The 12,434-nt window shown below is 53.5% G+C and overlaps 1 protein-coding gene across 1 annotated transcript in view; it reads right to left on the reverse strand.

The window, feature by feature from the left end:
- The window catches only part of noc3l (NOC3-like DNA replication regulator), a 72,336-nt gene extending 66,038 nt beyond the window's left edge, over positions 1-6,298 (reverse strand). The window contains exons 1-2 of the mRNA XM_078412890.1: positions 6,143-6,298; positions 4,130-4,337 (exon numbers count right to left, since the gene is read on the reverse strand). Coding sequence (XP_078269016.1) covers positions 4,130-4,337; positions 6,143-6,151 — 217 coding nt within the window. The 5' untranslated portion in view covers positions 6,152-6,298. The remainder of the gene's footprint in view (positions 1-4,129; positions 4,338-6,142) is intronic.
- Between the last annotated feature and the right edge of the window lie 6,136 nt (positions 6,299-12,434).

Below are 12,434 nucleotides of genomic sequence, written 5' to 3' on the forward strand. Positions count from 1 at the left end.
AAGAGTGATACAGTATGGCCCAACTCGCCCACACCGGCCAACAATGTCCCAGCTACCCTAGTCCCCCTTGCCTGCGCTTGGTCCATAACCCTCCAAACCTGCCCTATCCATGTACCTGTCAAATTTTCTTAAACGATGGGATAGTCCCAGCCTCAACTACCTCCTCTGGCAGTTTGTTCCATACACCCACCATCGTGTGAAAAAGTTACCCCTCAGATTCCTATTAAATCTTTTCCCCTTCACCTTGAACCTATGACTTGGATGAAGGGATTAAAAGTACCATTAACAAATTTGCAGATGATACAAAGCTGGGTGGTAGTGTGACCTGTGAGGAAGATGCTATGAGGTTGCAGGGTGACTTGGACAGGTTGTGTGAGTGGGCGGATGCATGGCAGATGCAGTTTAATGTGGATAAGTGTGAGGTTATCCACTTTGGTGGTAAGAATAGGAAGGCAGAGTATTATCTGAATGGTGTCAAGTTAGGAACGGGGACGTACAACGAGATCTGGGTGTCCTAGTGCATCAGTCATTGAAAGGAAGCATGCAGGTACAGCAGGCAGTGAAGAAAGCCAATGGAATGTTGGCCTTCATAACAAGAGGAGTTGAGTATAGGAGCAAAGAGGTCCTTCTGCAGTTGTACAGGGCCCTAGTGAGGCCGCACCTGGAGTACTGTGTGCAGTTTTGGTCTCCAAATTTGAGGAAGGATATTCTTGCTATTGAGGGTTTGCAGCGTAGCTTTACTAGGTTAATTCCCGGAATGGCGGGACTATCATATGTTGAAAGACTGGAGCGACTAGGCTTGTATACACTGGAATTTAGAAGGATGAGAGGAGATCTTATCGAAACGTATAAGATTATTGGACACGTTAGAGGCAGGAAACATGTTCCCAATGTTGGGGGAGTCCAGAACAAGGGGCCACAGTTTAAGAATAAGGGGTAGGCCATTTAGAACGGAGATGAGGAAAAACTTTTTCAGTCAGAGAGTTGTGAATCTGTGGAATTCTCTGCCTCAGAAGGCAGTGGAGGCCAATTCTCTGAATGCATTCAAGAGAGAGCTAGATAGAGCTCTCAAGGATAGCGGAGTCAGGGGGTATGGGGAGAAGGCAGGAACGGGGTACTGATTGAGAATGATCAGCCATGATCACATTGAATGGCGGTGCTGGCTCAAAGGGCCGAATGGCCTCCTCCTGAACCTATTGTCTATGTCCTCTGGTCCTCGATTCCCCTACTCTAGGTAAAAGACTTTGTGCATCTACCCGATCTATTCCTCTCATGATTTTGTACACCTCGATAAGATCTCCCCTCATCCTCCTGCGCTCCATGGAATAGAGACCCAGCCTACTCAACCTCTCCCTATAGCTCACATCCTCTAGTCCTGGCAACATCCTCGTAAATCTTTTCTGAACCCTTTTATTCTGAGGAAACCTGGCAGCACCTTGCAAATTATTGCAGAGAAGCAGTTAAACAGAAATCCAACAGCTGCCATGATATTTCTCTGTGCTCCACACGTTCTGTACCATGGTTTCTCCATTGCAGATGCTACATTAAACTCACGCAGTGTGGAAAGCACCTGAATTTACTCCATCTTATACTTATTAGACATGCTGGGGCGGGGGGGTTCTAGTGGAGGCACATGTGAACAGGTTATTAACAACACAAAGCAGAATTCCAGTAATCTGCTATCCAACCATTCGCATCGCTGGCATTTATCCTCTGGCATTATATAAACACCCCCTCCCACTCCTTTTATTTGCCAGGCTTTGTCCTGGCCCTCCTCTCTTCCAGCTTTCTTTCCACCATCACCCCCCCCCCCCCCCCCCCCACTCACAATCAGTCTGAAGAAGGTCCAAAACATCACATATCCATGTTCTCCAGAATGCTGCCTCATCCACTGAATTACTCCAACATTTTGTGTCTTTTTTCCTAAACCAGCATCAGCAGTTACTGTTTCTCAGTACTGGAGTTTACTCTAAATCCACTCACTCCCAGTTGCCTTAACTGCACCTCCTCCCACCCTGCCTCTTGTAAGAATACCGTGCCTTCCTCTAAATGTCCCTGTCTCCATTGCATCTGCTCCCAAGATGAGGCTTTCAACTCAGGCATCTGAGATGTCCTCTCTCTTCAGTAAACATGGCTTCCCCCATTCTGTTGCAGGTGGAGCCCTCATCTGTGTCTCCTCTGTGCCCGAAGGTAGGCACAGTAGCTGGAGTAACTCAACGGGTCAGGCAGCGTCTCAGGAGAGAAGGAATGGGTGAGGTTTCTGGTCGAGACGCTTCTTCAGTCTGATGTCAGGGGAGGGAGTGGGACAAAGATAGAATGTAGTCGGAGACAGGAAGACTGGTGGGAGAACTGGGAAGGGTGAGGGGAAAGAGGGAAAGCAGGGACTATCTGAAGTTAGAATGATGTTGTCTCCTCTGTGCCCTGTAGTTTAGCTCTTACTGCCCATCTCCTTAGACAGAACTAGGATAGAATTCCCCCGCTCCTCACCTTTCACCCTGCCAGCCTCCACATCCAACACATTACCAGAGGACATAGGATTAAGGTGATGGGGGAAAGATTTAATAGGAACCTGAGAGGCAACATTTTCACACAAAGGGTGGTGAGTGCGTGGAACAAGCTGTCGCGCAAAGTGGTTGAGGCAAGTACTTTTACAACGTTTAAGAAACATTTGGACAGGTACATGGATAGAGGGATCTGGTCCAAACACAGGCAGGTGGGACTAGTGTAGATGAGGCATGTTGGTCAGTGCGGGCAAGTTGGGATGTCAAGGGCTCGTTTCCACACTGTATCACTCCTACTGCTTCAAATTGATCAAGAAAGAGTCACTTCATCACTTTTCTTGCTCCTTAGCTCCTTTGTCGGGGCACCATAGTGTAGCATTAACTAAGCTTACAAACGTTGATAGTGTGCACACTGTTAAGTAGCAAGTGTTGTCAATATGCTACCAACTGCAAAGTCAGGGCCAATTAAATTATGGCCGTTTGGGTTATTCAAATTTGCTCTTAAGGAGTTTGCAAATCTGTATCCAAAAAGAAATACAGAATAAAATCAGCTCTCAAGAAATTTGGTGTCACAAATAAAATGCATAAATTTTTTTTTTTTAATTCCAAATTCGCATTTCTTGACGCATGCCCAGACGATGTGACTTTGCAGTAGGGAAAATCACAATGCGGCCTGTTTTCTAAGAATAAGATTAATCAGCCATGATCACAATGAATGGCGGCGTTGGGTCGAAGGGCCAAATGGCCTCCTCCTGCACCTATTTTCTAATACAATGACAGGAATCGCCTGTAATTTTTCTTATACCTACGGAAACACAATCACCTGACCTCTTTTCATTAACTTCGCTATTATATTATTTCAATTTTCATTATCCTATAAAGCTGCTGTACTCTGTTCAATATCTTAAAATAAAATTCAAAGTGCTGCTCGTTGTTTTCTTTCCATGAATACAATTTTATGAAACTTAACTTATAGTAAAGATCCTTCTCATTTATTTAATGAAATATGAAAACTATTTATAACTATACCAAAATATAGTGATGTTATGACTAACATTTAGATGAGCAGCTAGATTATAACAAACGAGAGCACAAGTAAAATTATTAAAAATTAACATCCTTCAGTAACGACTTAATTTAGTTTTAGAGATACAGCGCGGAAACAGGCCCTTTCGGCCCACCCGGTCCGTGCCGACCAGCGATCCCCGCACATTAACACTATCCCACACCCACTAGGGACAATTTTTACATTCACCAAGCCAATTAACCTACAAACCTGTATGTCTTTGTCAGTATCAAAGGTAAAGGTTATTCCACATGAAGATATATTTTTAATAAATACAAGCTTGATTCATAGATAAAATATTTTAAATCATTCTAAAAATACTGTAATCTGATGAAGATGAAATCGAACAATCACTATTATACCACAACCCAGTCTTTAACTACTTGCTACCTAACTCTTAAGAAGTCAAAGAGACACAAAAAACTGGAGTAACTCAACAGGTCAGTCAGCATCTCTGGTGAAAAGAAATAGGTGGCGTTCTCTTGGAGACCCTTCTTCAGACTTCAGAAGTTAAAGTAGGATTAACAAACGTTGATAGTAGGATTAAGTAGGAGTAACTTGCCTGGTCGTTTTCTTTTTGGCTGGTCCAATGGTTTTGGTACTTTAGCTGAGATATCCCGTGCAGCTTGTCGAAGTTGTTTCTGTTCTTTCCTGTTTTTCTTTGCCACATTTTGCTGCTTATACTGTTTATTCTTCAATTTATTTGCAAGCTTGACATTGCTTGTCTTTAACAGCCTGCGAAAATTTGGAACTCTCTTTGTATTTTTTCTCTGCAAATTGATGACAAATATTAGGATTAAAAACACGAGACATGCAAACCGATATTCTAGTAAATTCACTCCATCAACATCATAGATCAGCAAATATTTTTGCTGTGGACAATTTAGCCAAGCAGAGTATGAGAAAGGACCAGATGAAGGAGTTTATTCTTTTGAATTTGGGAGGCTGTGGCATTCAGTTTGCACTAATGGGAAATCTAAAGGTTATGGAAATCAAGCATAAAGTCAAGACCCAGCTACAACTGGAAATTATATTATTGAGTAGCGTTTATTACTTATATGACTAGATCATTCCTTGTTACTGCCTTGCATCACCTTTAAATGTCACAGTCCTTTCTGCATTTCCCATTTTGATTGTTTTTAAGAGGTCAAAGACCAAGAAATATTTAATTCTCAACTTTGTTCACCACGATAACACAGCTCGACAACAACCATTAAGTCAAATCCATTTGTCTTTATGGGTGCTTTTGGATATTTGTGACAAATGCTTTGCACATAGAAGCATAGAAAATAGGTGCAGGAGGAGGCCATTTGGCCCTTAGAGCCAGCACCTCCATTCATTGTGATCATGGCTGATCATCCACAATCAGTAACCCGTGCCTGCCTTCTCCCCATATCCCTTGATTCCACTAGCCCCTAGAACTCTATCTAACTCTCTTTTAAATTCATCCAGTGAATTGGCCTCCACTGCCCTCTGTGGCAGAGAATTCCAAATTCACAACTCTCTGGGTGAAAAAGTTCCTTCTCATCTCAGTTTTAAATGGCCTCCCCTTTATTCTTAGACTATGGCCCCTGGTTCTGGACTCCCCCAACATTGGGAACATCTTTCCTGCATCTAGCTTGTCCAGTCCTTTTATAATTTTACACGTCTCTATAAGATTCCCTCTCATCCTTCTAAACTCCAGCGAATACAAGCCCAATCTTTCCAATCTTTCCTCATGATAGTCCCGTCATCCCGGGGATTAACCTCATGAACCTACGTTGCACTGCCTCAATAGCAAGGATGTCCTTCCTCAAATTAGGGGGGCAGGCTGTGTGTGTGTGTGTGAGCGACAGGGTGGGAGGCTGCAGGGCCCGCACCCAGCCGGGGATCAGCAGCACAGTGGCCCAGTGACATGTCCACCCGGGACACAGACCCCCCCAGACACAGACACACCCCCACACACACACACACACACCCCACACACAGACCCCCCCACACACACACACCCCACACACAGACCCCCCCCCCACACATACACACACACACACATACACCCCAACACACAGACCCACCCCACACAGACCCCCCCCACACACACAGACCCCCACACACACACAGACCCCCCCCCCACACACACACAGACCCCCCAAAACACACCCCCACACACACACCCCCACACAGACCCCCCCCACACAGACCCCCCCCACACACACCCCCACACACACACACCCACAGACCCCCCCCACACACACACCCCCCCCCACACACACACACCCCACACACACCCACACAGACCCCCCCCACACACACCCCCACACACACACTCCCCCACACACACACACCCCCACACACACACAGACCCCCACACACACACCCCCCCCCCCCCCCCCACACACACACCCCACACCCCCACACACCCCACACACATCCAAATCCCGGCCCGGTACATGTCCACCCGGGACATAGGCCCACCCCGCACACAGGCACAGGACCCCCACACCCACACACACGTGACGGTCGGTGCCGCGGCCGCCCCACACACAGGCCCGGGCGACCCCACATCCCCGCCCGCCCGCCCGGCCCGCGGCCTTACCGGCGCCATGGTACCGTTGGGCCTGAGCCTGGACCTGGGCCCGCACACGCTCAGCTTCCGGCTCCCCCGCCGCTGCCCTGGTCCTCACTCGGCTCCCAGACAGGAGCAGCTCCACACAGGGTCCACGTGTAGACACCACAGCACGGCCCTGCCCAGCTCCACGCTGTGCCCGCCCTCAGCACCTCCCCCTCACACAGCCCCTCCCCCTCACACAGCCCCTCCCCCTCATAAAGCCCCTCCCCCACACAGCACCTCCCCCTCACACAGCCCCTCCCCCTCACACAGCACCACCCCCTCATACAGCCCCTCCCCCACACAGCACCTCCCCCTCACACAGCCCCTCCCCCTCACACAGCCCCTCCCCCTCACACAGCCCCTCCCCCTCATACAGCCCCTCCCCCCACACAGCACCTCCCCCTCACACAGCCCCTCCCCCTCATACAGCCCCTCCCCCTCACACAGCCCCTCCCCCTCATACAGCCCCTCCCCCCACACAGCACCTCCCCCTCACACAGCACCTCCCCCTCACACAGCAACTCCCCCCACACAGCCCCTCCCCCTCACACAGCCCCTCCCCCCACACAGCACCTCCCCCTCACACAGCCCCTCCCCCCACACAGCACCTCCCCCCACACAGCACCTCCCCCCACACAGCACCTCCCCCCACACAGCCCCTCCCCCCACACAGCACCTCCCCCCACACAGCACCTCCCCCCACACAGCACCTCCCCCCACACAGCACCTCCCCCTCACACAGCAACTCCCCCCCACACAGCCCCTCCCCCACACAGCCCCTCCCCCGCACAGCCCCTCCCCCACACAGCCCCTCCCCCTCACACACCACAACACAGCCTTCCCCCTCACACAGCCCCTCCCCCTCACACAGCCCCTCCCCCTCCCACAGCCCCTCCCCCTCCCACAGCCCCTCCCCCTCACACACCACAGCACAGCCTTCCCCCTCACACAGCACCTCCCCCTCACACAGCCCCTCTCCCTCACACACCACAGCACAACCCCTCCCCCCACACAGCACCTCCCCCCACACAGCCCCTCCCCCTCACACAGCACCTCCCCCCCACACAGCCCCTCCCCCTCACACAGCACCTCCCCCTCACACACCACAGCACAGCCCCTCCCCCCACACAGCACCTCCCTCTCACACAGCCCCTCCCCCTCACACACCACAGCACAGCCTTCCCCCTCACACAGCACCTCCCCCTCACACAGCACCTCCCCCTCACACAGCCCCTCCCCCTCACACAGCGCCTCCCCCTCCCACAGCCCCTCCCCCTCACCACAGCACAGCCCCTCCCCCCCACACAGCACCTCCCTCCACACAGCACTTTCCCCCCAAACAGCCCCTCCCCCTCACACAGCACCACCCCCGCACACAGCCCCTCCCCCTCACACAGCACCACCCCCCCCACACAGCCCCTCCCCCTCACACAGCACCTCCCCCTCACACACCACAGCACAGCCCCTCCCTGCCACACAGCACCTCTGCCTCACACAGCCCCTCCCCCTCCCACAGACCCTCCCCCTCACACAGACCCTCCCCCTCACACACCACAGCACAGCCCCTCCCCCCACACAGCACCTCCCCCTCACAGCCCCTCCCCCTCACACAGCACCTCTGCCTCACACAGCCCCTCCCCCTCCCACAGCCCCTCCCCCTCACACAGACCCTCCCCCTCACACACCACAGCACAGCCCCTCCCCCCACACAGCCCCTCCCCCACACAGCACCTCCCCCTCACAGCCCCTCCCCCTCACACAGCACCTCCCCCCCCACACAGCACCTCCCCCTCACACAGCACCTCCCGCTCACACAGCACAGCCCCTCCCCCCACACAGCACCACCCCCCCCTCACAGCACCTCCCCCTCACACAGCACCTCCCCCCACACAGCACCTCCCCCTCACACAGCCCCTCCCCCTCACACACCATAGCACAGCCTTCCCCCTCACACAGCACCTCCCCCTCACACTGCCCCTCCCCCTCACCACAGCACAGCCCCTCCCCCCCACACAACACCTCCCCCCACACAGCACCTCCCCCTCACACAGCCCCTCCCCCTCACACAGCCCCTCCCCCTCACACAGCCCCTCCTCCTCACACAGCCCCTCCCCCTCACACACCACAGCACAGCCCCTCCCCCCACACAGCCCCTCCCCCACACAGCACCTCCCCCCCACAGCCCCTCCCCCTCACACAGCACCTCCCCCCCCACACAGCACCTCCCCCTCACACAGCACCTTCCCCTCACACAGCACAGCCCCTCCCCCCACACAGCACCACCCCCCCACACAGCACCTCCCCCTCACACAGCACCTCCCCCCACACAGCACCTCCCCCTCACACAGCCCCTCCCCCTCACACAGCCCCTCCCCCTCACACAGCACCTCCCCCTCACACAGCCCCTCCCCCTCACACACCACAGAACAGCCCCTCCCTCCCACACAGCACCTCTGCCTCACACAGCCCCTCCCCCTCACACAGCCCCTCCCCCTCACACAGCCCCTCCCCCTCACACACCACAGCACAGCCCCTCCCCCCACACAGCCCCTCCCCCACACAGCACCTCCCCCCACAGCCCCTCCCCCTCACACAGCACCTCCCCCCCCACACGGCACCTCCCCCTCACACAGCACCTCCCCCTCACACAGCACAGCCCCTCCCCCACACAGCACCACCCCCCCACACAGCACCTCCCTCTCACACAGCACCTCCCCCCAAACAGCACCTCCCCCTCACACAGCCCCTCCCCCTCCCACAGCCCCTCCCCCTCACACAGCACCTCCCCCTCACACAGCCCCTCCCCCTCACACAGCCTCTCCCCCTCACACAGCCCCTCCCCCTCACACAGCACCTCCCCCTCACACAGCCCCTCCCCCCACACAGCACCTCCCCCCACACAGCACCTCCCCCTCACACTGCACCTCCCCCTCACACAGCATCTCCCCCTCACACAGCCCCTCCCCCTCCCACAGCCCCTCCCCCTCCCACAGCCCCTCCCCCTCACACAGCCCCTCCCCCCACAGCCCCTCCCCCTCACACAGCCCCTCCCCCCACAGCCCCCCCCCACAGCACCTCCTCCCCCACACAGCCCCTCCCCCTCACACAGCCCCCCTCACACAGCACCTCCCCCCCACACAGCCCCTCCCTTCACACAGCCCCTCCCCCTCACACAGCACCTCCCCCTCACACAGCCACTCCCCCTCACAGAGCACAGCCCTGCCCAGCTCCCTGCTGTGACTGCCCTCAGCACCTCCCCCTCACACAGCACCTCCCCCTCACACAGCACCTCCCCCCCACACAGCCCCTCCCTTCACACAGCCCCTCCCCCTCACACAGCACCTCCCCCTCACACAGCACCTCCCCCTCACACAGCCACTCCCCCTCACAGAGCACAGCCCTGCCCAGCTCCCCGCTGTGACTGCCCTCAGCACCTCCCCCTCACACAGCACCTCCCCCTCACACACCACAGCCCAGCCCTCCCCCTCCCTCAGTGTTAATGTGCGGGGATCGCTGGGCGGCGTGGACTCGGTGGGCCGAAGGGCCTGTTTCCGTGCTGTATCTCTAAATCTAAATCTAAAGTGATGAGTGGAAAGGATTAGTTGTGATGGAAGGAACTGCAGATGCTGGTTTACACCAAAGATGGACACAAAATGCTGGAGTAACTCAGCAGGTCAGGCAGCATCTCTGGAGAGAAGGAATGGGTGACGTTTCTGGTCGAGACCCTTCTTCAGTCTGGTTAGGGACAAGGGAAATGAGAGATATAGACGCTGATGGAGCGGGTGCACTTCAAAATATTCTTTGGAGAGGGAATCAGGAAATGGATCTAACTGCTCAGTGTCGACATGCTCTCACCCATTTTTACTCTCCAGCGATGCCCCCTGGCCCGCTGAGTTACTCCAGCAATTTGTCTATCTTCGGTGTAAACTAGCATCTGCAGTTCCTTCCTACACATAACTGCTCTACACAGGTATCTGTCGTGCACTATAAAATAATGGATGGGAAACCTGTAGCTTCCCCATCAGGTCTGGATTCAGACAGGGTTGCCAACTCTCCCCTGCCTTGTTTGTGTGCCGTATAGAACCCTTTTCTGAATCCATCAGGTGAGAGGTGCATAAGAGAGGTGTTTTTTTTAGATTCGTTTAGTTTAGTTTGGAGATACAGCGCGGAAACAGGTTCTTCGACCCACCGAGTCCGCACCGACCAGCAATCCCCGCACATTAACACTATTCTACACACACTAGAGACAATTTACACTTATACCAAGCCAATTAACCTACAAACATGTATATCTTGGAGTGTGGGAGGAAACTGAAGATCTTGGAGCTCGGGGAGAAGGTACAAACTCCATACAGACATAGAAAATGGAAACTCTGTAGTCGGGATCGAACCCAGGTCTCTGGCGCTGCAAGCACTTTAAGACAGCAACTCTACCGCTGCGCCACCAATACGTTATGATAGAATCATAGAAAATAGGTGCAGGAGGAGACCATTTAGCCCTTCGAGCCAGCACCGCCATTCATTGTGATCATGGCTGATCATCCACAATCAGTACCCATGCCTGTCTTCTCCCCATATCCCTTGATTCCACTAGCCCCTAGAGCTCTATCTAACTCTCTTTTAAATCCATCCAGTGAATCTGCCTCCACTGCCTTCTGTGGCAGAGAATTCCACAAATTCACAACTCTCTGGGTGAAAAAGTTCCTTCTCATCTCAGTTTTAAATGGCCTCCCCTTTATTCTTAGACTGTGGCCCCTGGTTCTGGACTCCCCCAACATTGGGAACATTTTTCCTGCATCTAGCTTGTCCAGTTCTTTTAGGGAAGTTCTCAGATCAGAAGCTCCCTGTGGTTGGACAATGCTGTTGTCTTTTGCTCGGATCCACGGTCAGTCTGCAGAATGATCAGCATCTGTGACCTGTTTGAGTTGGCATCAGGAGCCAGAGTCAACTGCAGGAAGAGTACTGTCATGCACTTCAGCAAGACGCCCCACCGATCATTCATCACCCTTTTACGGGGACTCTCACACAGTTCATCCCAAACAGCTCCCGCAAATGAGGACTCACTGATTCACGAGCTGTCCCCAGGGACACGGGTGGCACGGTGGCGTAGCGGTAGAGTTGCTGCCTTACAGCGAATGCAGCGCCGGAGACCCGGGTTCCATCCCGACCACGGGTGCTGTCTGTACGGAGTTTGTACCTGCATGGGTTTTCTCCGAGATCTTCGGTTTCCTCCCACACTCCAAAGACGTACAGGTTTGTAGGTTAATTGGCTTGGTAAATGTAAAAATTGTCCCTAGTGGGTGTAGGATAGTGTTAGTGTGTGGGGATCGCTGGTCGGCGCGGACCCGGTGGGCCGAAGGGCCTGTTTCCGCGCTGTATCTCTAAACTAGACACGTGCGGAGATGGACATTGAGTGCTGCAGGAAGATTATCAATTCCATGAGAGACCTTCTCTGGTCTGCCTGAAACTTGTTGGGCTCCCAACAAAGTGAGATGTCCATCAGGGAATGCATTCGACTGGCCCATTCCAGACTGCAGGAATACGTGCTGAGGGATGCACTAAAGCTTGGTGCATCACGCCCAGACCCCGTGAGGAAGTCCTTCTACTGCAGAGTTCAGTGGGGATACCTCTCAAACAAAGAAAAGGAAGGGATATCAACCAATGCGACCGCATGTGTGGAAAGGGTGTTTTAGGTCAAAAGGAATAGGAGCAGAATTAGGCCATTCGGCCCATCAAGTCTACTCTGCCATTCAATCATGGTTGATCTATCTCTCCCTCCTAACCCCATTTTCCTCCCTTGTCTCCTACTACATCCTATTTTTGTCCCGCCCCCTCCCCTGACATCAGTCTGAAGAAGGGTCTCGACCCGAAACGTCACCCAATCCTTCTCTCCTGAGATGCTGCCTGACCCGCTGAGTTACTCCAGCATTTTGTGTCTACCTTCGATTTAAACCAGCATCTGCAGATTTTTTCCTACATATTTCTTTAAAGATAGTTGTGTTTGTACCCATATGTACCCCCTCAATCCACTTTGAGTGGCTATTTACTAAAACAAGAACATTATTAGTCCCTTGTTCACAAAAGTCCACATGAACCCTCTAAAAAGGTCTAGGAGGCCAAGACCATGTTTGCAAAGGGGCTTGGGTAGACCTACATCTACAACTTTAGTTTAGAGATGCAGCGCGGAAACAGGCCCTTTCGGCCCACTGGGTCCGCGCCGACCAGCGATCCCCGCACATTAACACTATCCTACACCCACAAGGGACAATTTTTTTAC

This window comes from Rhinoraja longicauda, chromosome 16 (assembly GCF_053455715.1).
Source record: "Rhinoraja longicauda isolate Sanriku21f chromosome 16, sRhiLon1.1, whole genome shotgun sequence".
NCBI classification, from domain to species: Eukaryota; Metazoa; Chordata; class Chondrichthyes; order Rajiformes; family Arhynchobatidae; genus Rhinoraja; species Rhinoraja longicauda.